At 52.9% G+C, this 27808-nt stretch overlaps 3 protein-coding genes across 3 annotated transcripts; 1 reads left to right on the top strand and 2 right to left on the bottom strand.

The window, feature by feature from the left end:
- Positions 1-1411: 1411 nt before the first annotated feature.
- Positions 1412-10277, bottom strand: LOC34621197. Its single transcript, XM_026336491.1, has 18 exons — positions 10224-10277; positions 9008-9509; positions 8254-8684; positions 7703-8065; positions 7477-7605; positions 7277-7352; positions 7101-7198; positions 6597-6899; positions 5512-6183; positions 5240-5346; positions 5104-5203; positions 4511-4912; positions 4183-4222; positions 3743-3840; positions 3253-3465; positions 2656-3032; positions 1903-2441; positions 1412-1671 (listed from the first exon to the last, which is right to left on the bottom strand). Exons 1-18 carry the CDS (start codon positions 10275-10277, stop codon positions 1412-1414), a joined length of 4764 nt encoding a protein of 1587 aa, XP_026192276.1.
- A 5772-nt stretch (positions 10278-16049) lies between these two features.
- Positions 16050-19780, top strand: LOC34621196 (cleavage and polyadenylation specificity factor subunit 6). Its single transcript, XM_026336493.1, is given in 10 exon segments — positions 16050-16611; positions 16917-17032; positions 17035-17160; positions 17279-17344; positions 17940-18266; positions 18543-18692; positions 18854-18969; positions 19150-19282; positions 19567-19577; positions 19729-19780. Coding segments are annotated over 10 exon segments (1659 nt in total).
- Positions 19781-21201: 1421 nt separating this feature from the next.
- On the bottom strand, positions 21202-23058 carry LOC34618889 (alkylated DNA repair protein alkB homolog 8). Its single transcript, XM_026336494.1, has 5 exons — positions 22704-23058; positions 21993-22053; positions 21813-21878; positions 21658-21713; positions 21202-21488 (listed from the first exon to the last, which is right to left on the bottom strand). Exons 1-5 carry the CDS (start codon positions 23056-23058, stop codon positions 21202-21204), a joined length of 825 nt encoding a protein of 274 aa, XP_026192279.1.
- Between the last annotated feature and the right edge of the window lie 4750 nt (positions 23059-27808).

The raw sequence follows: 27808 nt of genomic DNA on the forward strand, positions 1-27808 counted from the left end.
CCTAGCTACTAGCGTGTCATTTTATCCTGGCGCTGCAGAACTACCTCCTCACTCCCTGCTGTGCCGCACATCAGAATCTGTTTGTGTAGTCTTTTAGCAAGCAAGTAAAATGCAGGCTCCCCCTTTGAGCATTTCTCCAGCATCTGATGACTGTTGCCTCCCAGGACCTTGCTTTAAGGCACCCTTCAGCGCACCAAAGATTCCCGGCCTCTCGGGTCGTGAGGAGTGGTCCACAGCTACTCTTCGGCATGCACCTTTTACTGCATTCGTTACGTTTAATTAAGCCAAACTCAATAGTTGAACAAGCGGCCTGTCAGTAAGGACCTCCTGTTCATAGAAGACTGCTGCCAGCAGCCCGATACACACAGAGACGCGACGTTGTGTGGGCTTGCAGCAGAAGCTATCTGGAGCTAGCTGTGAATGCTCAAATTGCTTAGAGGTTGTACTAACGTGCACTCTAGGTTTCCCTCCCTCTCCCATCGTATGGGGAATCCTGAGAGGCGAGGGCAGGGTAATGCGGAAGGTCTTCTTAGCAGCCCCCAAAAGTTTTATCAAGTTTGTATGAAAGGCGGGGATTCAACATCTCCTGACAAAAACCGTAGATGGAGTAGTGCAGCTGGTAGCACGGCATAGATTGACGTAGTTGTTCTCCTCTAATTCACTTGCTGAGAATCCAGTCGGATGCCAGGTTTCCCTGCAACGGCTTTTCGGGCTCGGTGAAGTCCTTTGAAAATTCAGCAGTCCGATTCCGCAGAAGATCACGGAACCTATTAGTTGTGTGCATGCGTGTACGCTAGGTGCTTTGTACAGCTGAGTTGAATGCTTGGAATAACTAGCGGGGGCTGCAACGCCCACACAGAACCCCCGTACTCCTCTTCCCCACTGGCGAAATCTTGAGGGGTGACGGCAGGGACAGAAGGGGGCTCCTTCGGAATAGTGTGTCGTACTTTAGTATGAACCTTGATGCTGAGCTTGAGGCAAATCGCCGTGCTACGAGGGTGGAGCGTTTCGTTGCACCATACACTTGCATTCTGCAGGATAGTGTCTACGTACACTGCAGCGCGTGAAAAGGCCGCTAAAACGCCTTCAAAAACTGCGTTAAGTAGCGGAGTTTGGCAGCCGAGGGCCGTGGGCAGACGCACGCACCCGCGGCATTCCTGTGAAAAGGGCAATATGCATGCACTATGGAGCGTGTTCGCTTCCTGTGCCACAGGTGACTTCACAACTGCTGCAGAGTCCAGCTGATGGGTCGACCATCCACAGGAAATAAAGCCAAATAGGGGCCCACGAAATGTACTTCTGAAGAGGAAGCCCGAAGTTGCATGCGGCCTGTCAATACCTGCTGAACCGGATTTGCCTCTTGTTCGTGTGCAAACAGAAGAAGGGAGGATGACGGATGTTCAGTTCCTTCCTAATGGTGCGCGTCAGATGCCAACGACAATGCAGCCAGCTGCTTCTGAAGCGCTTCATGGCCTTCGGCGCTGAGTAGGGTGCTCCAAGCCTGCACAGCCTCGGGAGAGGGGAACCCCATAAGGGTCTCAGCCGGGGGGCCCCCCAAGATCCAATCCGCGACAGGGGGCCCCACCGGGTACATCAACGCCGTTCCGAATGCAATGCAGCGCAAGACGTAGATGCAGTTTTTCGCCAGGTACACGGTTCTCTCCAGCAGCCCTAGGAAGCCACAAGCGACAAAAGGCGCAAATTGTGGCACAGAGTCCTCCTAATAGACAGGAACGCGTTGCTACACGCTTCTCTGCTAGCCTACGCATATGCATATTGCACTTTGATCGTTCGCACTGCGAAGGCACCACCCAGACGGCCCCCTGCACTGCACTGGCCACGCATCGCCGCAGAGACGGCAGCACCAACACAGTCATTCAGATAAGGCGGAGAACGGCTCACCATTAAGGCCCTGCTTCCAATCTTCCTGATCCACAGGCAGCCCGCTGAGGCTGATGTGTAGGAGTGTCAGACACCGTCGCTGCTCCGGGGAAGCGCATGGGGGCTGCTGCAGAGCAGCGGCAGCGCCTGCAGCACCCGCTGCAGTTTCTCCGCTGAGAGACAGCAGTTGCTTCTCCAAGAATACAGACACTAGAGAGTCGGGGTTCCTCTTAGGGCATCCGTCTCCTCGTCCCTCGCCAGCCGTGTCTGGAATATGGGGTGTGACTTCGGAGGAGCTGCCGTGTTTCTGTCCGCTGCTGCTGCTACTGCTTGGGGTAGCTGCAGCGGCACTGATGAAGTGTACAGCAGACTCTAAGACAGCAGCACAGCGCTCAATATGGAGCCTTGCTAGCCGAGGCAGCACATCCTGTGGGGGTCTAGGGGTGCTACTGCTGTGAACAGCAGCCGTGGCGGTACAAGGAACAGTGGAAAGTGCGCGGGAGACGATGCTCAGAGCGAGGGCAGCAAATGCAACGGAGACGATGGAAAAGTATGCAGCTCTGAGACACACAAGGCACCAGACAGGGCGCAAAATATCGTCAAGCTGGTGGATGCGCATTTCGAGCACGCGAGTCAGAATGAGGGGCGACACAAAAAGAAATTGGCAGAAACCTGCAGAAAGCCTCGAAGCGTAAACGGCACACACACGTCCTGTATCGTAAAAGAATGGGGAGGACAGCCGGGAAAAGGAGTCGAGAGACGCAAAAAGCTCACCGCTTGGTAGACAACATGGACGATGCAAGCCTTAGGAGGAGCTCGTTGAGTTGTACATCAGGTGTTGCATACGAACACACATCCAGCAGCTGCTCCCTTACGTCTGATGCAGTAGCCACAAGGGCAGCCGAAGCAGCTGCGAGGAACTGCGATGGATAGCGCAGTCCCCAGCAGCAAAGGACTGGCAAGCAACCACAAACTGCTTGTTCATCCTCTCGCTCTAGCTGCATCATCGAGGAGCCAGCTGCCACTGCCAATGCCTGCTGCAACAGCTCCTGCAGCAGCGGCCAGTCTCCCCGTTCAAGCAGCAACAATAACATCAGCAGCATGCTACATGCCCGACTTTGCTGATGCACTACTCGTCTCAACGTCGACGTCTGAGCGACACAACGCAACGGCAGCGCGAGAAGCGTGAAGGGAACTTGGCACACACAGCCCTTTCGAGGGAGGCAGAGGGGCGAGGCAAGGAGCAGGACCAAAGATCAGCTAGCAGCTAAAGGCTGCAGCATCGAGTAAAAAACAGATCGCTGGACAGCTCGAGCCACTGCAGCAGCAGCAGCAGCAGCAGCAGCAGCAGACAGCCACACGCTGCGTCACCTGGACAAGTCTGGTAGTCGCGCAGGTGTACAGCAACGGCAGCAACGGCTGCACCATATGCTGCAATTCGGGGGCACTCTCTGAGGAGGCCCTTATGGCAATGCAGAAGGCTCCTGCCTCCAGAAGAAAGAGCAACAGCAGCGGCAGCTGCGGGTCGGATAAGGCGAGATGCGAGTCGGCTGCAGCAAGGGCCAGCTGCACCAACAGTACGGACTGAAGAGACAGCGGCAGGCACACAACACAAAAAAGGATCATGAGGCCAAAACACATCCCTAGACAACACTGCTTTTTTCGCATTCCTTGTTTGGCGCAAACACCCCCTTCAATATGGCAGCTCCGGAAATATGCAGCACGCGCGAAGCTTTCGAGAGAGAGAGAGAAATGGATATGCACATCGCCCCAGGCGTGCACTCCTGCAGCCATGCGTTCTGAGGGCCTATAAGCTGCCGGAGGTAAAATCAACCACTCTTCGTGTCGGATGCCTGTCTACCTGATTATGTGGCGAAGAGAGTGGATCGGCTGCCCTAAGGGTGCCGATCATCAAGCGAAGGCCACTGCGCTGCAAAGCACCAGACGGCTCGTCCAGCACTGCAGGAAGCACAAAGAAAAACACGTGGGGTCCAGATGTGCATGCAGCACAGAAGGCCTGCATGCATACTGCGAAGTATGGAGAGGAGGGAGCCACAACAAGCGTGCAACCGAGAGAGTCAGAGAGACTTTGCAAAGATGCCAAAGAAGGCGCTGCAAACGGCGTAAGAAAGGCGCAGAGGAAAGCACATATGCACACGGGGACAGAGGCAGAAAAATTCACGTGAGAAAAAGGTTGCGGAAGAGAAACGGAGAAAGAACGTTAAGAGATGGCGGAGGAAAAAATGAGGCGAGGAGGGAGGGAAAGGACGCAGCACACGACACAGGCTATACCCGTTTGACTTTTGTCGTTGAATCCCAAGCCTAATGCCCATCCAGCAGCCTAATACGCAGCAGGCATCACTCTAGGACGTTGCAAAGCGTGGAGCCTTTGGAGGTGGATAGACTGCACGTTCGCGGAGCAACCCGTGGATCAAGCAGTAGGTTTCGACATCGTTTAGCATGAGCAGCCGCAGCACCAACTCCCGTAGGCCAAACGATCGCCATCTCATTCTCCATGAAAACAACACAAACACGCGCGAAAACAGCCAGGACACACGCACTGCAGCTGCAGCAGGCAGTTCCACAGTGGCGGCAGTTATAGCACAGTCCTCGCAGCAACAAAGCCTACCTGCAGAGCGGCGGTAAGCAGTCCAGTGGGCATAGCCTCGTAGCGAGGCATCCCTGTTGAGAAGTGCAGAGGCACCTCAGAACGTCCCAGCAACACTGCCCCGTGCAGAAAGGCGAGAAGCTGCAATTGAAGGCCTTCATTGTTATGATAAGCCTTGAACTGGTGTAACAGCTGGCTGTACACCTCAGAACCCCCAAGCTTCCCGCTGCCGCTGCAGCTGCTGCCGTTTCTGGTGCTACCCATGAGGACACAGCGGAGGTACTCAACGTCGCTGTAGTTGGGAAGCTCTGAAAAGTCGAAAAAATCGTCTGTCAAGGGCTGTCGCTCCTGCTCCTCGCGGCTGTCAGACTGTAACAGCAGCAGCAGTTGCAGCAGCTTGCTGCTCCATAGGCTGCGATCGCTCTAAGGCACAAACCACATGATAAACGTCCGACGCTTCAAGTGCTCCTACGGGCTGTACAAAAATGGCGGCACTGTCTGGAGTAGCTGCGAGCCGTGTTAGCAGCAACACCTTCTGGTCGGCTACTATATACATATATTGATATGTACATATATAGATATAGATATATATAGATATAGATATATGCACGGACTTGCGCCAAGAGCAGCAGAAGCGTCCTCTGTAGCTCCTTGTACGGCAATTTCTGGGGAGTTTTCTGGTGCTGCAGTAGCAGCTGCTCGACAGGCAGCTTGCTTTGCGCCGAACGCCCCTGCTGCATCATGTACAGCATCTCCTGCTGTTCAGCGCAGCTCTTGACCACCGCCTTGCCCACGCTTAGAGCGCCTACTTGCACGCATAAGGAGACAGCCAGAAACAGGGGGGCACCTCGAGCGGCCTCTGCATGCGTTCGAGTGTCGTGCAGCAACATCAACAGCTGCTGGCGCTGCTCGTGCTGCTCTGGACCGAGCTGTAACTGCTGCTGCAAAAACGTGTGTCGATCCACCAGGACCTTCATGAAGGGCTGAGGAACAAGCAGCTGCTCGAAGAAGAAAGCCACAGCCTCTCTGAAATCCTCTACGGGCATCACGGGGTTTATTTGCAACAGGAGCTTCAGGACGGCACAGCACCTCGCAGCAGCAACAGCGAGGATCGCTGCCCTTCCCTCCGCCTTGTTGAGTGCCGCTACGGCTACAGCGCCAGCGAAGGGGCCAGCCGTCAGAAAGCGACTCAGCAGACGCAAGAGGATTCCAAACTGCTGCAGCATCTGCCTCATTTGCTGCTCCGTATAGAGGCAGTTGTCGGCAGCAGGGTCTTCTTCGCAGCCTAACAGCTGCGCCACTGCCGCGTGCTGCTGCGACGCAAGCCGCCGAGGGTGTCCTTCGTGATATTCCAAAGTAAAGACACCCGAGTGCATTGCTGCCTGCAGCGAGACAGCCAGGAGGGCTAGCAGTCCGTCGATCTGCTGGACGCCATTCAAAAAGCTGGGAGTGTTCACAGGAGCAGCAGCTGCCGCTAAGGCTGCTGCCAAGGCTGTCGGGGGAGGGCCTGCCACGCTCTCGAGACGACAGTCCACTGCGTTGCAGAGGCGCAGTATGAAGCCTGACCCCAATAGCCCGTTGCGCATGCATTCCTGCAAAAGGGCTATTAGTGCGTCTCGCACGAGGCAGCCTCCCTCTTCGAAGCAGACAAGGCCCCCATAGAGCTCCTCTGGGCGAGAGAGAAATTCGAGGGCCTAAGGAAAACAGCAGCACATCCCACAGGACCACAATGCATGCCGAGAAGGCTCTTGCCGCATGCGCACTGCGTGTGGCAAGAGCCTACTAGCGCAGCAGCGGTGTGTGGCATCTGAAGACTTCCCCCACAAACAAGGGCGCATCCTCCTGCAAAACCCGCCTCCATCCGTCACGCCAAAGAAAAGACACAGATGCTGGTGCCACAGCCTCGCTCGCCCTCCGCATTGCTCGTTTACGCGGGGAGAGCGTCTCCGAAAAGAGAGACAGAGAGATAGAGAGGGAGAGGGAGAGAAACAAACCACCCCACAAAGGCAACGGCACAAGGAGAGCAGCAGCAGCAGCAGCAGTGCCATGTACATACACCGCAATACACGGCACGAAGTGTCTTCTTTTTGCACCCGCTAAGACATACCTCCGACTCAGTGGCCCCCAATCGGGAAAGAGCAATGGCTTGTATGAGGTTTGGAATCCCTCCGAGAGCAGAGAAGGTGGCTTTTAGCTCGCTGGCTGCTGCCCTCCTTAAAAGCTCTGTTTCGCCTTTGAGAGATACCCCTGCTGACTCCGTCCTCTGCCCCTGTGGCTGGTCCGCATGCGCGCAGCCGTTCTCTGAGAGCAGCGCAATGCCTCCCCGCAAGGCAGCAGCAAGCAGCTGCAAGGGAAGGGCCTGCACGAGCGCGTCGTGCTCAGCATCACCGCTATTACTGCTGCTCATGCTCTGCGACAGCAGCCAATAACACACAAGCATAAGCCGACAACACCAAGGACTATCAGCGGAACGTGCTGCAGCGGCTGCAACAGGACCAGTCAAAGTCAAATGCAAGCAGTAAGAGCGAAGGCGAAAACGGCACCATCTGTCTTCTCAACAGCAAAACCCCCAATACACGCGCAACTCAAGCAGACGTACAAACGAACGCACCTCATAATGCTTAACGGAGGCAAGCAAGAGTTTCTGCAGCGAGCCTTCACCCAGCTTGAGCAAGAGAGCGAAGTGATGGTCCGCAACCCCCGTAAAGCCTATGCGAAAGTGGCGCATGAATAACAGCAGCAGCAACAACAATACCGTCCACGAGCGCAGCGAGTCGCTCCGCGAACCCATAGAACGAGCCTCACAATACGCGAGACAAACAGCACAGATGGTTCGTTTATCGGGGGAAACACCGCCGGAGAGCTTGCATAGTTGTGTGTTGTGTCTGTCTCTTACCCCTAAAAAGGGCCTTGGACAGCTTCAGCACACTTTTTTGTGCTGGTTCAAAGCACTGCAAACCTGCAGCTCCCCGCTTGTGCTGCAGCTCCTGGAGCTGCAACAGCAGCAGCTGCACTGCGAGCAGCTGCTGCAGCGCTGCGGGATCTCCGACGCCTTGCAGCTTGCGATCTGCCCGAGCCTCGCAAATTAGCAGCACGCCACACAAGTGCGCCACCAGCTGCAACAACAGCAACAACAACAGCAACACAGAAACGCATGAAGAAACAACAGACCAAAGCAACCGCAACACATGAACGCATGAAGAAACAACAGACCAAAGCAACAGAAGACGTATCTATCGGCTTGTCATCACGGCCTGTGCCAACAGAGGATGTCTTTACCGTCGCTAGCTCGCTCCACGTTTGTGTCTGGAGCGCAATCTGATGCTGCATGCGTTCCGCTACCTCAGAACCCCCTTGCTGCTGCTGCTGCTGTTGCTGTTGTTGCTGCTGCTGCTGTTGCTGTTGTTGCTGCTGCCAGCAAAGCTCCTGCAGGTTCGCCTCAAGCTCCATGTACTGCGTCAGCAACGGCACCAACTGCGCTGCAATCGACGCGATCGGGTGCTGCAGCCAAGGCAGTAGAGCCTTGCACAGTCCACGAAACATCTGTTGGGCCCCGATCCTCACAGTCATTAATTCCTGTAGCACCAATTGAAAGCAGCAGCAGCACCGGCAGAGGACGAGCCCCTCATCCGACGAGCCATGACTCTCCACAAGGCCTATGAGGCGAGTGGCAAACATTACGAGTCGCTGTTAAGGGCCCTTAGAAGCAGCTAAGGATGTCGAGCACCCGGCTGAAAGGAGATCGAAACGTGAACATGGGTTACCTTAAGTAGCTGTTTGAGGAGCTGTGCATACGCCAGAGCATCTGCGGCGTTCCCAGCAACTGCAATCAGCAGCTTTGTGAGAACTGTCTGCATGAGAACAGACGGCAGGATGCCTTCAGCTGCTACCAGCTCTTCGACTTCGCGCTGGACCATTGAGGGGGCGACGCAACAGGTGCACATGCCCTGGACGCTCTTGCACAGGCTGAACTCGCTGGAGGCTTTCCGCAGTGCCTCTTGAGACAGCGCCTGAGACAGCCGATCTGCTGTCGCACCAGGGGACGCTGCCACCGTCATGCGGGCAAGCCGCCGCATCAGTGCCAGATACACTTTGAAACTCCGAGGTGAAGCTGGAGGCCCCTGCGCCTTACAGAGAACGACCAGCAATGCCTGGACAAATAAAATCTCTGCACGACCAGCATTGTTAGCAGCAGCTCCGGCAGGAGTAGCACCTTGAGCCAAACGACAGGCAGCGTTGGATGCTGCCTGCACGAACAGAAACACGCGCAGGAGGGCAGGCTTCCCAGTGAAGCAGTACACTGTAAGCCTTAGGGTCACAAAGGCATGCGCAGCGTAGTTGCCAGCTGCCACAAGCCTTCGCAAATCGAGTTTTCAGGATGGATTTAAGGCTGCACGTGCAGTCTGTCTCTGGCCAAAAAGATGCCTCCCCGCTTCCAGCTATGCAGCCACGACTCCTGACGGCGTTTGCAGCCGCGAGGAGTGGTGCAGCCTTTGCTGCTTCTGCTACTCAGTAAGCAGCAGCTTCTGTCTGATCTTACTTGCTGTCCACTCTGCAAGGCCCCCTTGAGCAGCAGCAGCGCAGCGAACGCCGCTTCTGCGTCATCTGCTCCCGGGTGGGCAAGCTTTTGAGCGAGCTGGACTAGCTGATGGGTTGCTGCCGCTGAACCCTCTCTTGAAACTGCTGCTGCCCCCACTCCCATTGCCGTACAGCGCAAGTAACACTGCAGCAGCATCACCAGGTAGCCAGGCCTGCTTTGCAGAGCCATCAAGGAGGCCTCCGCCTGCTGGCGTTGCGCCAACGTTGCGGTGTCTGTCGCGAGCAGCACAATGCAGCTGAATGCATATTCCTGCGTTGTAGAATCTCGTAACGAGGAATGGCCAGAGTCTGCTGCTGTAGATGCAGCAGGCAGGTTTGCCAGATACCGATGACACACTTCAATAGATTCCAACAAATGGTACAACTCATACTGCCACGAAGCGGCAAGAGGACTTCCACCTGCTCGCTGCTCCTGCTGCTGCTGCGTCAGAAGCTGCCCTTGATCCTGCTGAGGTAACATCTCGCGACTTTGCAGCAGTCGCTCTTGATCAGAAGGGGTAGACCGTTCAGGGTGGTAGCCTTGGGTCTCCATTTCTTTTGCGCGATTGCCGAATCGGGATGCCGGGAGTAGCTTCCGCCAAAGAGTGGCAGCCGCTTAAGTGCATGTACACCGTGGCGTGTAGCAGAAGGAGCGTGAGAGACCCCGACTCCCGTTAATTTGGGAGCTCTCGACCGTCCTTCTCTGATTATTATTGCTTCCTTCCCGCCCCTTCGTCCTCGAAAGCTCTGTAATGCTCCACGAAGTACGCTCACAAAGATGTCAGCAGTGATGAGCCTACAGGAACGGGGAATACAAGACAGCTCTGCGCTGTAGCGGCTGACAGACACTACACCTCCCCATCATGAGCATGGCAGAGGGGAACAAACAAGGCAGTCACTCAAGAATACGATCAGCTACAAAAAAACTGTAGAAGCCAACGATTGCACATCCCTCAAGCCCTATCGGGCATGGGTGCTGCCCTCGGTGTGCATGCGCTAAGAAGGGACCCCAGGGGCCCCAGTGTGTGTTATGTGTACCGATCAAATCATGATACAGGTATAACATTGGGCCCATAAAGCACAAGTGCCTGCTTCTAAACAACGTCAGATAGAGCTTTGGCGAGGGGGCCTTCCGTATCTAGTCGTGAATGCACACCCTCGGTGCTGACTCATCAGATGCACACTCACCCTGTTGATCTGCCATAGCCATTGCATATGACGCGCCTCAAGGCTTTTAAACCTCAAAAAGGGTATGCAGATGCCTTAGAATGAAACTTTTTGCCATGTAGCACTGAAAGAAATCGCTGTTACGAAGCACTATGGAAGACGTACAGGATTTCAGGCTTGTTCGTTCTAAAGCTCACATGTAGCGCGCTAGGCTACACTTCGGCACTTTCTATTACATCCGTTATACTCTATTTGAAATGGGTAGAGAACTGACCAGATGGCTTGGGTGGTTGTACATCTTATTTCGTGCAGAGTATACGGTTGGTGCATCTTTTTTACTGCAAAGGGAGGCTACCTCGGTATTAAAATGTGCATTGGCGTGTGGGCATGTCCTAGATGCTACGTGCAACGAACTAGGAATGCTCGGAGTGCTTAGAGGGTATGGCCACACGCGCTTTAGCAGTCACATTCCTTTTAAATCCAGAATCGGCAGGAGTGAGCCCAGGAGGAGGTGGAAGCTCTATTGAGAAGCACTCAATAGCTTTTAGTTGAGAGTGTTTTGAGTTGGCAGTGAAATGCTTTTGAATGGACAAATTAATTAGAAATCACAGTCCGTAGCACCACTTGGTTTGATATAGCTGTTTCCCTCTGCGCTACTGGCTATGGATACAACGGGGTGTCAGGTTTCCCTACACCAGTGGTCTTACTCTTGTGTAAGAGTCTAGTAACTCATTCGCTCGTTCTCTTGGACAAAAGTCTGAGAAAATGTATGGCCATGGAAGTTGACAGTGGCGATTTGCTGGGGAGGCAAGGGCCTGCGTGCAAGCCGAAGTGAACGCACCAGCTTCATAGCTGGTAGAAAGGCATTAACCGACAGCGGATACAGTGTTTACGGATACGTCGAAGGTTGTGCTGACATCAAAAGTAGGAAGGCCCTTAGGATGAGCAAGTACTCTTCGGTTCATCAGCCTACTGAATGGGCACTTCTCTTGTACTTCCCAGTTGATGAGAAGCGAGTGTGCCCTGCTATAGTATAGGGAGAATCACTTCAACCATGGGCCTGCTAATGTAAAGAAAGCCGCCTGCCTGCAAGGATTCCTACATTCGAAGCCTTCATACAGTTGCAGATTGATTGGTTTATGCCGAAATCAGCTCGGCACCAAGCTTTGGGGGTCGGAAAAATCCGAAGCTAGAAAACCTACCACTAGATCGGTATACCGAAAACTGTGCAATTTGGGGGTGCAAATGCCATAACGTGGACTAGGTGCTTTGGTCTCAACGGTTTAGCTCACATGTCAGATCTACACAACGTGTCATGTCAGGTGGTCGCTGGGTGGGCATCAACTTGGCAATTAAATTGCCAACCGGTAGGGCTTCTGCGAACAATAACCTCCTTGCGGTTTCAAATGCGAACGCATGCACCTCGTTTGACTTTATATGAGATGAACGAGCCACATTGGGACTTGGGAGCTATGAATGTCGGGGCCTACATGTTGAGGTAACGATGAAGGAAAGCCCGAGCGAACTCGCTCTCTTAAGTAGTTTCAGCCATCTTTTCAAACAGTGCATCTGCGGTTCTCGTCATGAATTGGGTAAGGCTTTTTGAAATAGCAGGTGTATACAAATTGCCAACGAACTTTACCAACAGGATTGGGCACAGCGGAAGCAGGCTGGTCGGCGGGCGAGACAGGCACAGCAGGAAAACTAACGGTCCCATACGTAAACTGTAACGCAAGGAAGGGAGCTACGAATGGTAGAGTATAAGTGGCGTAGCTGCTTTAGCCAAAACGTTGCAGAACACCTTCAACACCTACGGCGTGAGCTTTAACCTGCTACGGAACAAGCAGTGGGAAGTGAAGGCACATAACTATCCGGTTTTACCGGATCCTTTGTAAGCGTGAGACTCCACGATTTGACTGCATTCACTGACCCAGATCTGGCAAAGATTGAAGCAGTCAGCGCGAGAACTTTGCCTTTGCGCTCCCGCAACGACGTTCCAAAGTTCTGTGGCCTTGCCGCTAATTATCAATATCCCAATTTCATCTCTAGACTTTTGTGAGCGCTGCTCCTTTGATCTACATACTGCACAAAATGCAGTCTGTGGCCTGGACAAAGAAGCTCGATGCCGCAGCAAGGACCGTAATCCGCCGCCATACAGCTCTTCTCGTACTCGTGATTTTTCAATGTAATAGTAATTGGTTCATTTCGATTGATGTTAGTGACGGAGCAGCAGGTGCTATACTTTCCCAACACACTACAATATTTCCTCACTACTATAATGTCGTTTGTTATTCTGATAGCTTTACTGATACTGGCAACGATATCCAATGCGGAGAAAGGAAGTACAGGCTGTGTGGTGGGGAGGCGGGGATGTCCCACACGTTAGATGAATTTCGTTTACTGCTCAGCTCCATACCAGGGTGCTCCAGTATTTTAATGATTTTTTGATAATTCACTGGCTTCGGTGCTTCGGGAGAACGACTTTACAGTGCGTGATCCAAGAATGAAAATATGCGCTTAGCCGCCATGCATCCGCTGCTATCGCTAAAATTTAAAAAAGGAAAAGGAAAAGGCTGAAGCACTACCGCATCGAGGATGACTGCTGTGGCTCGAAACAAAGCAAGGACTTTTTGTAAATAGGGCCTGACTCGCTCTACACTGCCGTTCTGTACGAAGCATATGAACATATTCTTTCGGGCCAGGATGGGGTTCACACTACAGTAGAAAAAGCTCCCGTATTTTTTCTATTGCCTTGGGATGCTTCTAACGGAGAGTGAGTAAGCATTTCGATATCCAGATTGTCTGCAGCTGAGGGCACATAATTCTCCTGGATCCGGCCGTTTGTAAGGCCTTCCAGTCGCTAAAAGTATTTGGATAGATTTGATTGTGGACTCTTGAAATTCGTACATCCGAAGCGGACTTGGGATGAGCCATTTATGGACTTTAGTTCTGGACTGCCGGAATTCAGAATCTTGTGGTATCTACGTTGACGTCGACCGACTCAGCTCATACGACTGGTTCATTCTCTGCTCCAGTTCTGTCGCGGAGCCAAAGTTACTGTGCGCTGGCGTGCCTCTATAGACAGCCCACACCGTCACCGCATGATCATAACTAAGAACCACCCTGAGTCAGGTGGACAGACTGAGCGCACTACCCGAACTCTTCTACAGCGCTTGTGGCACTAGGCCCACAAAAAAGCAAGTGCTTTCATAAGTTTCTTGCTTGTGCTGAGTGGGCTTATAATACGCCACTACACGCGTTGACCCGCTGCTCTGGGGCAGTTTTGATCTACATTCAGGTGCTCTCTCCGAACTGGCCATGAACTTGATGGTTCGGGGTAAACCCACAGTTACCAGTGGGGGGATTCAGGGAACCACTGGATAGTGCACGCGAATGCATGCGCAAAGCTCAGGACAGACTCGCCCTCAATTATGATAATTGGTGGGGCGAGTATTTGTTCCGACCCCGGAAATTTGTTTTGGTGGACATTGGCAGGGTTCATTAGGTGCACCAGAAGTTGACCAGATACAGAGTTTTATAGCTAAGTGACTGAGACCACTATCCATCCTCTAACTAACCGCTCCTCTAACTTACAACTCCTCCGCTTTTTTCTTTCGAGTCCCTAGAAGTTTGAGGTGCCAACAAGCTAACAATATTGGCTTCCTGGAGTTTTAAAGCTGACAAATTATTGGCAGCCTTTACGTGGCAGGCAGGGGACCCGTCTGGAGGCAGAGCATTTATAAGGACCCGGAAAAGTGCTGGATTATTGGAACTTTTAAGCGTCTGGAAAGACATCTACGCAAGTTACTGAAGAAAATTGTTGAGCGCGAGCCGCAGTGGTTGAAGAGACAGTTCGGGCTTCCTTCACCTGCAGTAGAATTTGCGGTTCTATTTGGTTAGCAACGCTAGTTACAATGGATGGTATTGCCTTGTATCTTTTGTAATTATTTTCCCCACAGTGCATGTTGTGCAGTACATAATTATCTCCAGGGGATTATGCCTAGAAAGCCCCCGGTTCTTTTTGCTATGGAGCTTTCCATACTGAGCATTATGCACAAGCAGTCTTAGGCATGTTGTTCCCCAAATCTTCCTAATACCCCTTTTGGGGCCTTTATTCCATCAATGGTGCCCCAAAACGCCTTATTTTGCACGCAGCGATTGCATCAACAGCCACGAAGCTACTGCTACACTAAGGTATATTTTGATCCCCTTCACAAATTTTGTGTCTTCTCGTAGCGGAAACCTCACACGTTTCCGATCTAACACTCTATCTGACGACACTCGATTCCAGATGCAGTACAAACTTAGTAGGAAATTGTTGGGTATGTTCAAAGATACTCCTACCTTCCCCTGTCCGCGGTCCTCAAAATCTCAAACATAAGGTGTCAGGGACAGCTAGGCTGCGCGAAAGTGCACTCTCCTCCACGCATGCACAACTTTGATACACATAACAGCTGGTGCACACACACACGACGTTGCGAATTCGTGTGTGTGCTAACGCGAAATGTGCAGCAAAGAACATATTTGAGCTAACAAATTCAGTTCTCAGCTCTCTGCCAGGTTAAATTAACGTATGCTGTAGGTGCTCAAGTGAAGCTTCGTCTGCTACAATGCTTCCATTCTATCCTGTTCCTCGACTGACAAGTGTTTTGGCTTCTTATTGGAACTGCTTTTCCGTTTCTTTGGCTCGTGGAGAGTAGGGATTGGGCCGCAACTCTTCGGCTCTCCTGCACGTCGTTGGTTGCCACAGCCAGGTACCGAGCACGACTGGGTCCGTTTTCAAATAGCGGGGAAATGCAGCGAGCCAAGCTGCATTCCAATACTTTCTGCTACACCAGTTATGCATGATTAAGGAGAATCAACACAGTGATTAATTGGCTTGTCTGTAAGTATATATGATTTACTGCATACTGGATTTAGTTAGTAAAAGAAGGTTTCATGTGTGCTAGATGCTATTCGCGACTAGCTGTGGATGCTCGTAGTTCATAGAAAGTGCGGGCGACTGCGCGCAACCTGGATGTCTCTTCTCCTTTATTCCAGAAATGCTGAGAGGCGTGGGCAGGGGAAGGCGGAAGCATTTACGAGAAGCCCTCGACAACTATCGGCAATGCTGGCATCTGACCTGGAGTCGAGCGTCTCCCTACAGAGACCGTCAGATGGCGCGTTGTAGAGAGGACGTGTGTGCGAACGAGAGCTGGCCACTATGTTGTCAGACTAGCAAAGCTCATAAGGTATGCAAGACTTGAGATAAAGTAAGCAAGCACATAAGGAAGAGAAAATAAATTTGATTAGGGTACTCTCCGAGGCGCAGCGGCCTGTACGGGCGGCCTGGAGTACTGGGGCTGCATGCGGCACCGAGTCGTCTGCCTCCAAAGTCGGGGGGTTGAGGAGGGGAAGAAGTTTGACAAGACTATTTTGAAAAGGGTTAAGGGTACATAGAACAGTTGTGAGCCGCCTCTACATGCAGCCCCTCCTGCTATCCGACTGGCTGCGCGTAGCAGGGGTCTACGCCGCTCGAGATGCACAGCATTCTGTCTTCTTGATATCTTGACCATTTACTGGAAACCGTTTCTCTACCCCTTATTGGATTTCTGTATATTAAGGGCTGACTTCTGCTTGCGTAACGCTACAGAGAGGTCGTCGGGGACTCCCGACCCTCTCTTCGTGCGGCGGTTGACTGTTCAGCTCCGGCGCTCCTCTATCCACTCTAAGGGCCTGTGGGGCTTGTCATCACTCCCTTTTCCGGAACTCATCAGCGTGCTGCTGAGGGGCACATCTGTTACACCCAGAGCGTGGGGTCGCCTTACCCGCAGAAATGGACGGCAGCTTCCAGCCACCGCATGGCGCCGCTGCAGGCCTTCCAGGGGGTCCCCCACCCATAGTTGCGGGGCCTCCCCCTCTAGCAGGCATGCCGTCTGGAGGCTTCCCAGGGGGCCCCTCCACCGGCGGACCGCTTCCCCATTTGTTGCCGGGCTTGCCGTATGGCGCGCAGCCTTTGTTACCCCATGGCGGGGGGCCTGGTTTCGCTGCTCCCCCCTTAGGCCCCCCGCATGCACTAGGCCCCTCAGCTGGGGGCCCCGAAGAAGGCGGGGGCCCTTCAGGGGCCCCTCCATCGTGGACTCTGGAGGGTCGCGGTCGGGCAGAAGCAACCCCACGCCAGGGTGTCGCGGGAGGCCGAAATCTCTACATCCACAACGTGTCTAAGGAGGCGCGAGAAGCAGACGTGAAGGCGTTTTTCTCTCAGTGCGGAGAGGTTGAGAGTGTGGCCCTTAGAGTGAATCAAAGGGTGGGGCCAAATGCGGTGTATGCGTTCGTCCTCTACAAGAGTCCGGAGGATGCTAGGCTCTGCTTTGAGACCCTCAACGGCAAAACATTCAGTAAGCGGCCGTGCGTGATGTATTAGATCCGCCTAGTGCAGCTAGGGATTCACGCAGGATGTCGGTTTTGTGACATGCGGACTGCCCGCGGGTCAGTCTGTGAGGACTGCTTTTCAGGTAGTTGTTCTGAGTCGTTTCGGGTTGTGCTTCGGTCCGTGCGTTTTGCGCTGCTTGCTTCCGAACGTTCGCCCATTTGTTGCAGTGTATGTGGTGCGACTTGCGACTGTGCGTGTGTACTACACACGGTTGCATTAATGCCTCGGTACTCTTTGGGTGCTGCTGGTTTCTTGCTGGCTGCTTCTCAGTGGGCCGCTGCATCCGCGTGGAGTACCAGAGGGGGCGCACAGGCGGTCGCAGCAGCGCCGCAGATGATGCTGCGTCTGAAGCGAGTAGCGAGGTGTATCCATCCGGTACTGGTGGTGTGGGGGGGGGGGGGCCCCTAGCACAAGCAATACAAGAGGGCCTCCTAGGGGCAAACAGCCGGAGAGGGGAGCACCCGGAAGCAGCAGAGATTGGGAAAGACGAGACCGACAAGGCCTGAGATCCGCGGTGAGAGTTCTCCCCTTCAGCGCCAGGTGTGAGGCGCACATTGAAAGCAGCTAGTGGGCAAGGGGAGCGGCGTCCAGAGAGGTCACCCTGTTTCGAAGATTTTAGGCTTTGCGTGCAGGAGGAAGAGCGGAGGGATAATAGGGAGTCCTCTAGATCGAAGGATTGGGGCCATGAAGAAGATGCGGTGAGTGTTTTTGACGAAGATGGCGGACTTATGCCATATCAATTTCATGGTTTTTGGAGAGAACCTGCGACTCTTCTTAGTTTGACCTCGTTTAAGTGCCCTCTGCATGTCGGCTTTAACGTGCGTGGCTTCAGGATTTGGAGGAGCCAGGGTGTAGCATGCAGCAACCTACCAGCCAGAGATGTTTCTACAGGACGGCATTGTGTATAGAGACGCAGACAATTGGGGAGCGCAGGGTTGGAGCAGTGCGGCTGTTCGCTTGACTATTGTTGGGGGGGCGGGAGGGGGTTGTACTCATTGTGTACTCTATATATACAGTGCTGTCGAGTTCGTGTGTGTTTGTGTGTCTACGTGGGGTATGGCAAGAGCGGCGCTTTCTAAGTGCTGTAGTGCCTTGGGTGTGTGGACCAGAGATAGAAGCGACGGAAAACCGACAGAAGTGTATCTGTGAAGGTTGAGCATAGAGGCCTGAGTGTAGGGAAAAGGGGATGTTTCGGAGAGAGCTCTGTCCCGTGGCTGTGCGCGTGTGCATACGACCATCATGTGCGAGGGGTTTGATGGGATGCTTCTGTTGTGGCATGTGTGGTGGCTGCAGTTTTATCGGAGGGACGGCCCCAACGATCTTGTGGCAATGCAGCAGCAGCAGCAACAGCATCTGAAGGTGGATGCTCCTGCTTCCCGCGAGCCGCTGCTGCTTTTCCCACTGTTGCAGCACCATCGAGCGCGTCAAGGCCTCTCTTCCCCGAAAGCCTTTGCAACTGGCGGTGCAACTGGCATGGCTGCCTCAGTATCGGGGGGCACCAAAGGTAGTTCCAGTGGCGCTGGAGCCCAGTGGCGCTGGTGTTTGGGGAGGAACGACCGGAAGAAGGTTGTCGTTTTCGCTCTATGCTTGCAGGGCAAAGTGCCCCTAGAGACGCAACAAGTAATAATTATCCCTTGTTGTGGTACTGCGGGTGCGGGTTTCCCATTCCTTATGCGTCTGCTCTGCGTGGAGCTGCTGTGGGGGCTACTTGCGGATCCGCCGTCTCGTATATGCACATCTATATATACATACATATATATATGTATATGCACAGCTCAACCTGCTGCTGCTGCCGTCATTTCTTCGGCAGCACCGGCTAGCCTCATTCGCCTCCACTCCCGATGCTGTTTGTGACACTGGGGGTTTCGGACTGACTTGCGTGTGGCGGCCGTGCAGTTGCAAAGCCTTCTAAATGTCAGCCATCGAAGCAAGTGCGACGAACTCGCGTCTAAGCCAATGGAAGCGGCGGTCCTTCTGCAACCCGCAACCCCAGAAAACGAGGCACCCTTCCAGGAATATGTCTCTTACTTTAGGTCCAAAGAGAGGGTAGGCCTCGACGTCGCTCACAACAGACGGCTGCTAGATGCACGGATGCTCTTCTCGTACTTCTGCGACATGCGGTCTACTGGATGCGTTGTGGGCGGCATGGCTGCTGACATGCAACTTCGCCGCGTGTGTGTGTTGTGCTTTTTGCCATGCATTTGCAGGCAGGAGTCGCCTGTCTCCCAGGTGGCGTGTATTTGTATTTGGTGCCACCTGGATTCCAAGTCTTTGACAAATATAGGCCGCTCTTTCCACTACATCTTCGGAACAGCAACGCGGTGTATGCGCTTTCCCGCCGCTGCCGTCACCTGGGTTGGCTTTGCTCTTGCTGCTACTGTACACTTGACAGGCCTCGGGGGCGGTGCCTATTAGTTGCTCATGAATTTGACGGGCCGGTTCTACGGTGGCTAGACTCCATGAACTGCATTGGATGTGGGACTGGATTTGTTGTGTCTTGCAGAATGGTCGGGCTTCTCGGCCCCCCTCCCACTGCGGCAGGTGCAAGTGCTGCTACCGGCACCGCACAAGCGGCAAATGAACAGCAACAGCAGCAGTGGCAACAGCAACAATCCCCAGGAGCTGCACCACAGCAGTCGTGGCAGCAGTTGGAAGGCCCTCCTGCACACCAGCAGTCGCAGCAGCAAGCCTGGCAGCAGCCGCCCCAACAGCAACAGTCTTGGGAGCAGCAGCAGCAGCAGCCTCAGCAGCAACAGCAGTCATGGCAGCAACCGCAACTTCATCCATCGTGGCCGCAGCAGCAGCAGCAACAACCTCAAGTCAAGCAGCAACCAGCCTCCGCACAGCCGTGGCAACAGCCGCCGCAGCAGCAGCAGCCGCCTCAGCAGCAGCAGTGGGCTTCCGAGCCGATGCAGCATCAACAACAGCAAATGCCTGCGATGCAGCAGCCGCAGCAACAGCAACAATGGCAGCTGCAGCAGCCGCAGTCGTCATGGCAGCAGCCGCAGCAGCATCAAGGTGGTGCTACTCAGGGCAACACCCAGGAGCATCAGCAGCAGGACGGGCCCACTGGGGGGATTAGCTGGATGCAGCAACTGAGCAACATGGCGGCTTTCTTAGGGGCAAAAAAATAGGGTCACTCTGTCACAATAGATGCTACTGGCGTGTCTGGTGCAACTGGCGTTAGTGCTGTAGCAGCAGGGAGCGCCTCGCCAGTCAACAGGAGGTCCTGCCATTGGACTGATGGGCATCAAGTGGGTTTCGAATTTTGGGTAGCAGATTATCGGCTGTGGAGCCCTCGGGGGTAGCGAACACTCCTGCCACCTTTCCAAATGGCTTCACTAGCGGCAGCTGTTGTTGCCCGTTTGAAGCTACGGGCTGCTGGGGGTGCACCTGCGTGCTACCCTCACAGGTTGCCGCCTTCCGGTGGAGTTAAGATGCGGGCAGCGGTACCTTTTAGACGTAGGGGGCCCTACTGCCACCAGGGGAGCTGCAGAGAGGCAGGGGCCAAAGCGACGGTAGGGGAGTCCGGTGCACATCCCATGTTGATGCAGCCCCACAGCGTGAAACTGCCCAAGGGGGCAAAACCTGAAAAAGAATCAAGGGTCCAGGGAAACCAGAGATGGGCAGACAATAGAGAGAGTCGGTGTTCTGGACACGAACATGCGGGAAGGACAGGCGGCAAACGGGACTGTGGGGGAGTGCACTGCATGTAAGTATATCATCAGAGGTTCAGCAGAAGGGAAGGGCGAACGGGAGCAGGAACGAGGCAGAGTGTACGATTTAGGATGTCGAAATGCGAGCAGTCGGAATGGGAGCGGTAGGAGCACATGCGTGGCAATCTGATACGGGTGGCATAGATGTCCATTCGAAGTGCGATACAGGCGCTGCGATGAAGAGAGCTCTCGCCAATCCTTGCTTTTCTGTGTCTTCATCACGCCCTCTGTGCGGGTTAGTCCTGGATTCACTACGAAGGAAGACTATCGAGACGGGTCGTCGGGATATAAGACAGAGGGACCTAGTGGCGTAGGATGCTGCTGCTTAAGAGAAGAGGCAACGAAGAGCAATACATGGGCTGAAACAAAAAGGGCTCACTTAAACTGCAAGATAGTGTATACGGCACTTCAGGTTAATGGCCCAGGCGCGCCCCTTTGCTGCTTTTTTCGCCGCCTTTTCACCCAGTAAGAAGGGGCCATTTTTCAGCGACTTATCCTGCATGCCGTGTCGTACTTTCTAACTCTCGACTTTGTAATGAGGCTCTCCGGGCCCCCGTAACTCTCTGTGTTGCTGTCCGGGCTTTACTGTCTCTAAAAGGCTCCTAATACGCCTTGCAGCTAAGCATAGAAAATATATTTCCGAAGGGAGTTTCTGTCTCTTGCCTTCACATGGATCGGGTGAATAACTCCACAGGATGGCAGCACCACCCGGTGATCGAGTTTCCGGAGTCTTATGCCACAAAGGGTATTTAGGGTGTCTGTTTTTCCTCGCCCCTGCAGATGCCGGCCACTAAGCCCCTGGCACCCCTAATACGCGTGATTGCCTTCCCCCACCTAGCCTATGTGTCAATGCGTCGCTCTAGCAGCACAGCCCAATTGTTTGTGTCATTCCAGCAGTCAAGAACCTTCACGCGCTGCTCTTGCGCACAAAGGCCCAATAACTCGTCCTGTGTAAAGACTCTGTAGTACCTGTATACCGTCTCATCGCCCAATGTGTCCGACGCCTCAGGCACACAAGAGGGGCCCTGAAGGGGTCCGGAGAAACCCCCTGCTTCGTTTCCACCATCCGCGTCAGCAGGTGCGCGTGACTGTTCAAAACGCTTCTGGTAGACCCAAGGTACCAACACTGAAGCAAGCACAGCAGAATCCCGCAACTCTACCTATTGAGGGGAAACGTCTATTTATAGCTACCCGATGCGGCAGATCAGTACAGCGACACTGCCAGAGATGCGCACGAGTAAAATGCAAGTAACAGATGAACAATGTTCTTAGCAGCAACAGCAGCAGCATTTGACCGTCTTGGCTTGGAAATCTTCGTTCCCCGACGCTCCCCGCCTCATGCTGCAGTGCCCTGCAAGTCCGAACGCATTCCAGTGAGCCAGGTAGATGGGCAAACACACTTAGTGAATGCAGAAAGGTTCGGGTCTATGGTGTACAGGTGTGAGCGCACCATACGTAAATCAGGATACGCCCTCCAGGACGTGTAATTCGAGCCAATTCCCCGAGTGCGTGCAACCTGCAAAAAAAAATCGGCAGTAGCGCTCACTCCAACTGCGACAACAAAGGCAGCTGAGGCACAAGCACAGCACTTAGCGCAGGAAACACTATCTTCAGAGATATTCTTGCTGACCTCCTGGCCTCAGTCGTGAGGTGGTGGAGTACTGCAATGCAGAGAACGCCATCAGCAATGCCTGAACGCATAGCCAAACACACGCTCGATAGTCGTGTATTACGGGGAAGCTTCCAGAGTATACTGTCTCAGCACTTAGCAGCAGCTCTTAGGCCTATGCCGCATGTGCTTTCTCACCGTCTCGTATTGGCGTGTGCAAGCAGTCTGCCTGGATCAAACGAGGCCCCAAGCCACCCTGGTGATGTTGGGAGGCGCAACGTAGCAGCTCCTTAGACCTATCGATTCCGATGGACAAGCAGCTGAAGGCCCTTGAGGCACTGCAGCCCTCGCTATCGTCATTGTTGGTGTTGCAGATACCAGGCCTGCAGTGGAGGTACTTTCCATTCCCGCAACCGACGTCCACCAGGAGTGCATCCGGTGCAAGCGACTCAATGAAGGCGGCTACGCGAGGCCACGGTCGGTTCCTATGTAGACAGACACTCTTCAGAGAAGCTATATCTGCTGAATTCTCACTGTTTCCACATTAGTGCGACATTTTGTAGCTCTTACATGCACTGTGTGCTACGACGGCTGCCCCCTCAACTCACGTGCTGCCACGGGCGGCTTTTAGCCGCCGCAGGATGCCTCCAAAGATGCCCCGCCATGCAGCAGCAAAGAGGGCTTGTTGAATGCATGCAACAGTGAAAAATCAAAGGGCTGACTTTGAGAAACCAGATATTTCTCTGCACACCTGAGTAACATTACCGGGTAACAGTTTACGGTTAAGGGCTAGGTACCTGGTGTGATTGAAGTGTGGCGCGATTTTCTCATAAATATAGTCAACATGCTGCCGCTCGAGTGCAGCTCCTAGCAGCTCAGGGGGTACGGCCACAGACTCAGGGCGTGAAGGCGCCTTTTGCTGCCGCTGCCGTCGAGGATGCCCACGTCGGCGATGCTGTTTGCAATCCTGATGCCCATCCGCAGGTTCTAAATGATGCTGTTGCTCTGGAGGAGTGTGCTGCCGCCGCTGAGAATCCCGCTGTGGCCCCTCATCGCTGGGGGCCTCAGCAGCCAAAGTGGCCCTCATCGACATGGAATGATCTCTACCGTCTCAGCAACAGCAACGCAGCGCTAGGATGACAGATCTTACTGGATAAAATCGCAAGTGGAAGAGCGCGTTCGCTCTGTATACATACATATACATAAATATGGATCAAAGTGTGTCCGAGGCCAAGAAGGCTGGACAGGGGGTCCTCGGGGGGCAGGTGCAAGGAGTGACTCTATGTGCTCCCAGGTGGTTTATTATTGCGGAAGTCCACAGAATTCAAACCATGTTGGAAAAAAAACAAAAAGCTTGCCTGATGAAACAAACTCCCAAAGGCCTAAAGGGTAGAACCGCATCTATGGATCCTTGGACAGCCGGATGGACCTCCATGGGATGTGGGCCCCAATGGGATATGGGCCCCCATGGGCCCCCGGAAGCTTATCAAATGTAGCAAATACTGTGGAAGCCCAGGGATTCCGGTGTTTCTATGGCAATTAAAGCACAATGTAACCCTTGCAAACCTTACATTTATCGGATTGCCAATCAAAATTATTGGAGATTAGTCTGAGGCCCACTGCCGGGTAGCTCGGGAGTTTACCTTGGTGGTTGAGTCTCCAGAATCAGACGTGGCACCCGGGACCTTCAGCAGCAGTGCCAGAAACTGCGGCTCCAATTGTGGCGACAAGGACAATGAAAACAACTGCGTGAGCAGCAGCTTCAGCGGCGGCTCGAGCACTAAGGGAAAGGAACGCATCAAGGACTCAGCTATTTCGCATTAATAGTATGGGCAGCATTTCTCAGTTGCTGCCGTTACCAGAAGCAGCATAGCCAGCTGCAGAAAGTTTGTGTAGCTAGTATGTTACGCTCTAGTTTGGCTGTACGTTTAGCCAGTCCACGTGAATCATCGCCTCAGACCGGCACAGCTGTTGTTGTTTCGACTCAGGGTTCTTTTGTACACACACACTGGTAAAAGCATTGGAGTGACGGCAGCCCGCCGGTTCTGCCTTAGCAGTCCAAAGAACTTCTGGAGCTACTTCAGCACAAAATAGACCCATAAGAAGCAGGTGCGTCTGCCGCTGCTGCAGCTGTAGGTGACAAAGTTCAAGTGGCACAAACGTGGAGGCGCCGCCTTTAGATGATAACGCGGTAGTGGAGAGCGCAGCGACTGATCAGCAGCAACATGCGGTCATGCTGCATGCAGGCACCAAGCACCTGCGACCGTGTTTTGCCGTTCTTTGTAGATGAGGGGGCACGTATGATGTGCCTTCTTTTGAGGGAGGGCATTTGCAAGACCTTCTTGAATGACTCACATAGGCCTCCAGGACTACCTAGTGAGTTCCTGGCCTCAAACTTAAATTGATGCTTCAAGGAAGAAAGCCAACCTGCAGTAGTGGGGAACCTTCAGGAGGCTCATTTAGCCTCTGTTGCTGGTGCAAAAGCCACAGGGGCCGACTGCGCCTCTCTATTTACAGCAAAGGAGCTTTTCAGGAGGCCCGACTGCCCTCTTGTTGCTAAAAGCCACGGTGAACCAGGGGCCCTGGGTCAGCAACAACAGCACCAATCAAGTGGAAATGTCAGCCTGAAGCTTCCTGTAAACTGAGAGCCTATCTCACGGGGACTATAAAATATCAGAGCAACTTGTGAAGCGGTCACAACGGCTGCAAAAGAGAATGGCCGGGGTTTTGTGTGCTCGCAGTCTGTCGCCTACGCCATAGTTGCTCAATTCACCATTCCACGTCCGGTGCCGTGTACGCCAACTGAGGCCTTCAAAGCTTCAGAGCAAGCGTTTTTCGATTGCTCTCTTCAGCTATACCAGTTACTCTACAGCCTTAGAGCTTGAATCTTCCAGCAGTTTAGGCGCAAAAGATTTGATTTCTGAAAAATATAATAATTATGCTCTGGTCAATGTTTGTTTGAGCGTGATAGCCTGTGTTACTCCTCTCAGGGGCTCTGTGTACGTAGGGGCTGTGGTTTGAGGTTACCCATATAACTCTACGAAAAACTTCTTCTCGATCTTTCCGCTTCTATGACTGCACTATGTGCTTCCTGGTTTCTTATACTGTTTCCTTCTAGCCTCCACGCATGGCCAGAGCACCCGGACTACGGTATTCGCACAGCTCCTTCATCTCACTTTAAATTGCTTGCGCTGGTCCGGGGGGCCGAATCCGGCCAGGTGGCTACAGCGGTCGATAGTCAGACAACACCAGACGAGGTCCACAACGAACAAAAATCGACAACCAAATTTCAACGCAAACGCAATTCGGTGCCCTATGGGGAGCACCTACGGGAATACTCGGCGTAACGGCTGTGCTCCTACTCCAGAACTCATAGGTGCCATGCAACGACTTCTTTATCAGAGTATTTGAGTGAGACTTAAGTAAAAAACTAGAAGAAATGGGCAAACGCTTACGAGTTCGCGGACGTGCTAATGTATGACGAGCTGCCTGCCGGCTGGCCAGTTGCTGGTGCTCCGGCGCACCTTTACGAGATTATGCCCGGGTCAGACCCGTGCTCTTTTCCGCGGTATCGGAAGTTCCCACAGCGTAAAGAAGATAATGAGCACCAGGCGATGATTTCGCTTTAGAAAGGCAAATTTTAGGCATTGGCTGGTGTAGTTCAGGCTTTACCTAGTGTGACTACCGAAAAAGGACGGAAGGAAGCGCTTGTGCGCTCCATCTAGACCCCTGAGCAAGATATCTGTGAATCAGAAGGTACCAGTGTGGCATGCTTTTGGATTACTCAGCAACCTACACAAACCAACGGTCTATTTGATATCTGACTCCACGAACGCCTTCATTGAATCCCCACTCGGTTGGATGACGGACAAACAACGGGAGTCCTTGATTGCACACGCAGAAGTAGGTATGTATATATGTCTTTCCAAAGTGTTAATGCCTTAGCTGAACAACATCGTCATATTACTTGGGATTTTTCGGAGCCTATCAGAAAGAGGTAGGCGGTTGTCTACATAGACGATGTTTGAGAATTCTGTCGAACTACTCGAGTACGTACAGCATCGACTGTAACAGCCCACCTAGGGTCTCTGTAGGAAGACACTTAACTCAAGAGTCAATGCAAACTTAGTAGGATGCTACTGGGTGCTATTCCAAAATACCGACCTCTTTCCCCTGCCCGCGGACCTCAAAGGTCCCGACATGAGGGCAAAGGATCAGCTAGGGCGCGTGCAGCTGCAACACCTGAGCGCCCCAAGCATTTACTGCTAGCTGTGCATGGCATCCAGTTCACAGGTATGCAGGATTGCATCTTCTTGTATCAGGCTACCAATACTCTGCGGTAGGTACGATGCACGAACAGGCAAACCAAGTAGTCAAATCCTTGATATCCATTAGCTAGATATAGCTATTTTAGTAGAGCGTGCTCAATTGTAGCTTGGCTCGATACATCGTCACCTTTCATTTCACAACAAACTTCTAAGCGCTCCGTACCTGTGTAGAACAGCTCAAGTGTTTCTGCACTATCGCCACTCTCCATACAGGCAAAAGTGCGAAGAAGTGCGAATTGGAAGCGAAAACCGTTGGCACAAATAGGTTAAAAGAAATCGAAGGGAGGAAAGACTTACACACTATGCAGCAACGAACGAGGGACCAAAGCGACGTGACCACGGAGGCACGCTCGCTCACTGCCGTCAGAGAAATGCAACGTGTGAGCCTCCTAATACAACAAAACAAAACAAATAGGATGTACAGAGCGAATTGAATTAGCTATTTGATGAAAAGTGTCTCTGGACCTCGTGCAAGGTCTGCGTTCCATTACAGGCAGTGCATGCAGTACACTTATTTTTAGTGCTCCGAAACAGGCACAAAGAAGATCATAGGCACTGCAAACCTAAGAGCGCCTTCGAAGAAATCTGAGTGTAGAGATTCCCCCATCAAATTCTATCCAGTTTTAGGAAACGCTGCTTCCCTGTTTACATTGTACTACAGGTAGATTGGCTTTCATGTTTTGTTTCTCCGGTTGTCTCTCGAGAATGAGGAGACGTTTACGATCAGACTATCTAGTGGTGTGCGTTCAATGGAGAGGCCTAAAAGCTGGTGTCGATTTCACAATGTGTCTCTCTTACAATCAGGTCCATGCACTGCTGAACGCCAAGTCCCATAAAGAGCTGATAGTGAAGGAGTATCACGTAAGCTATCAGAACCAAAGCTGTTTAAGCAGTACCCGTAGATGCATGCTGCAATTTTATTGAGAGCATGCGCTGGAGAAGGAAGATTACCAGAAAATGCGAGGTGTGGATCTATGGTGACTAGCGTTGTTAGTCACCCACAGCCGTAACTTCTCCCGCAGGACAAGAAAGCTCGCAAATGCTGCTGCTTCAACCAATGAGGTTGGCAGTTTCACCATGCTGCCTCAGTAAGTCCCATGTAGTTTGTTTCCGGCGAAAATTACTGCTAAACTTTAGTGCATCTACAGCTCCCTGAGGATTCGCCGCCTCAATGCCAGTTGAGTGCCTGCGGAGGATAGTTCGCGAAAAAATCGTGGAGGTTGAAAGCTATTTGATGAAGCCAGTATTGATTGTTCTGTGGTAGCTAAAACTGCTAGGGAAAAAAAGAGTGTAAGAACAAGTGTTGACTCGTGTAAGGATAGCAAAAAGTCCTAACTACCTGGCCGCAAACACCCTTGTTTGGTCACTACATGTACCTCATAACCCTGCTATTCACAAGAACCAATATCCAGGTTCATAATGTAAACCGGCGCGACGCTTTTCATCACTCCATACTTGCCTCTCTTGAGCTTTCTACACCAATTTTCGTCCACCAGCCAGTGGATTTCT

This window comes from Cyclospora cayetanensis, unplaced genomic scaffold, assembly GCF_002999335.1.
Source record: "Cyclospora cayetanensis isolate NF1_C8 unplaced genomic scaffold, CcayRef3 CcayRef3_contig_13, whole genome shotgun sequence".
Lineage (NCBI taxonomy): Eukaryota > Apicomplexa > Conoidasida > Eucoccidiorida > Eimeriidae > Cyclospora > Cyclospora cayetanensis.

Coding starts and splice junctions, on each gene's coding strand:
- LOC34621197 (XM_026336491.1), bottom strand. CDS start 10,277: ATGGCTATGGCAGATCAACAGGGTGAGTGTGCATCTGATGAGTCAGCA. Junction 8,685..9,007: donor AAGATCAGACAGAAGCTGCT/GCTTACTGAGTA, acceptor CTCCTGCCGGAG/CTGCTGCTAACAATGCTGGT. Junction 8,066..8,253: donor TCCTCAAACAGCTACTTAAG/GTAACCCATGTT, acceptor TTGGTGCTACAG/GAATTAATGACTGTGAGGAT.
- LOC34618889 (XM_026336494.1), bottom strand. CDS start 23,058: ATGAGGGCCACTTTGGCTGCTGAGGCCCCCAGCGATGAGGGGCCACAG. Junction 21,879..21,992: donor CTCACGACTGAGGCCAGGAG/GTCAGCAAGAAT, acceptor TTTTTTTTGCAG/GTTGCACGCACTCGGGGAAT. Junction 21,714..21,812: donor CGTATCCTGATTTACGTATG/GTGCGCTCACAC, acceptor TCGGACTTGCAG/GGCACTGCAGCATGAGGCGG.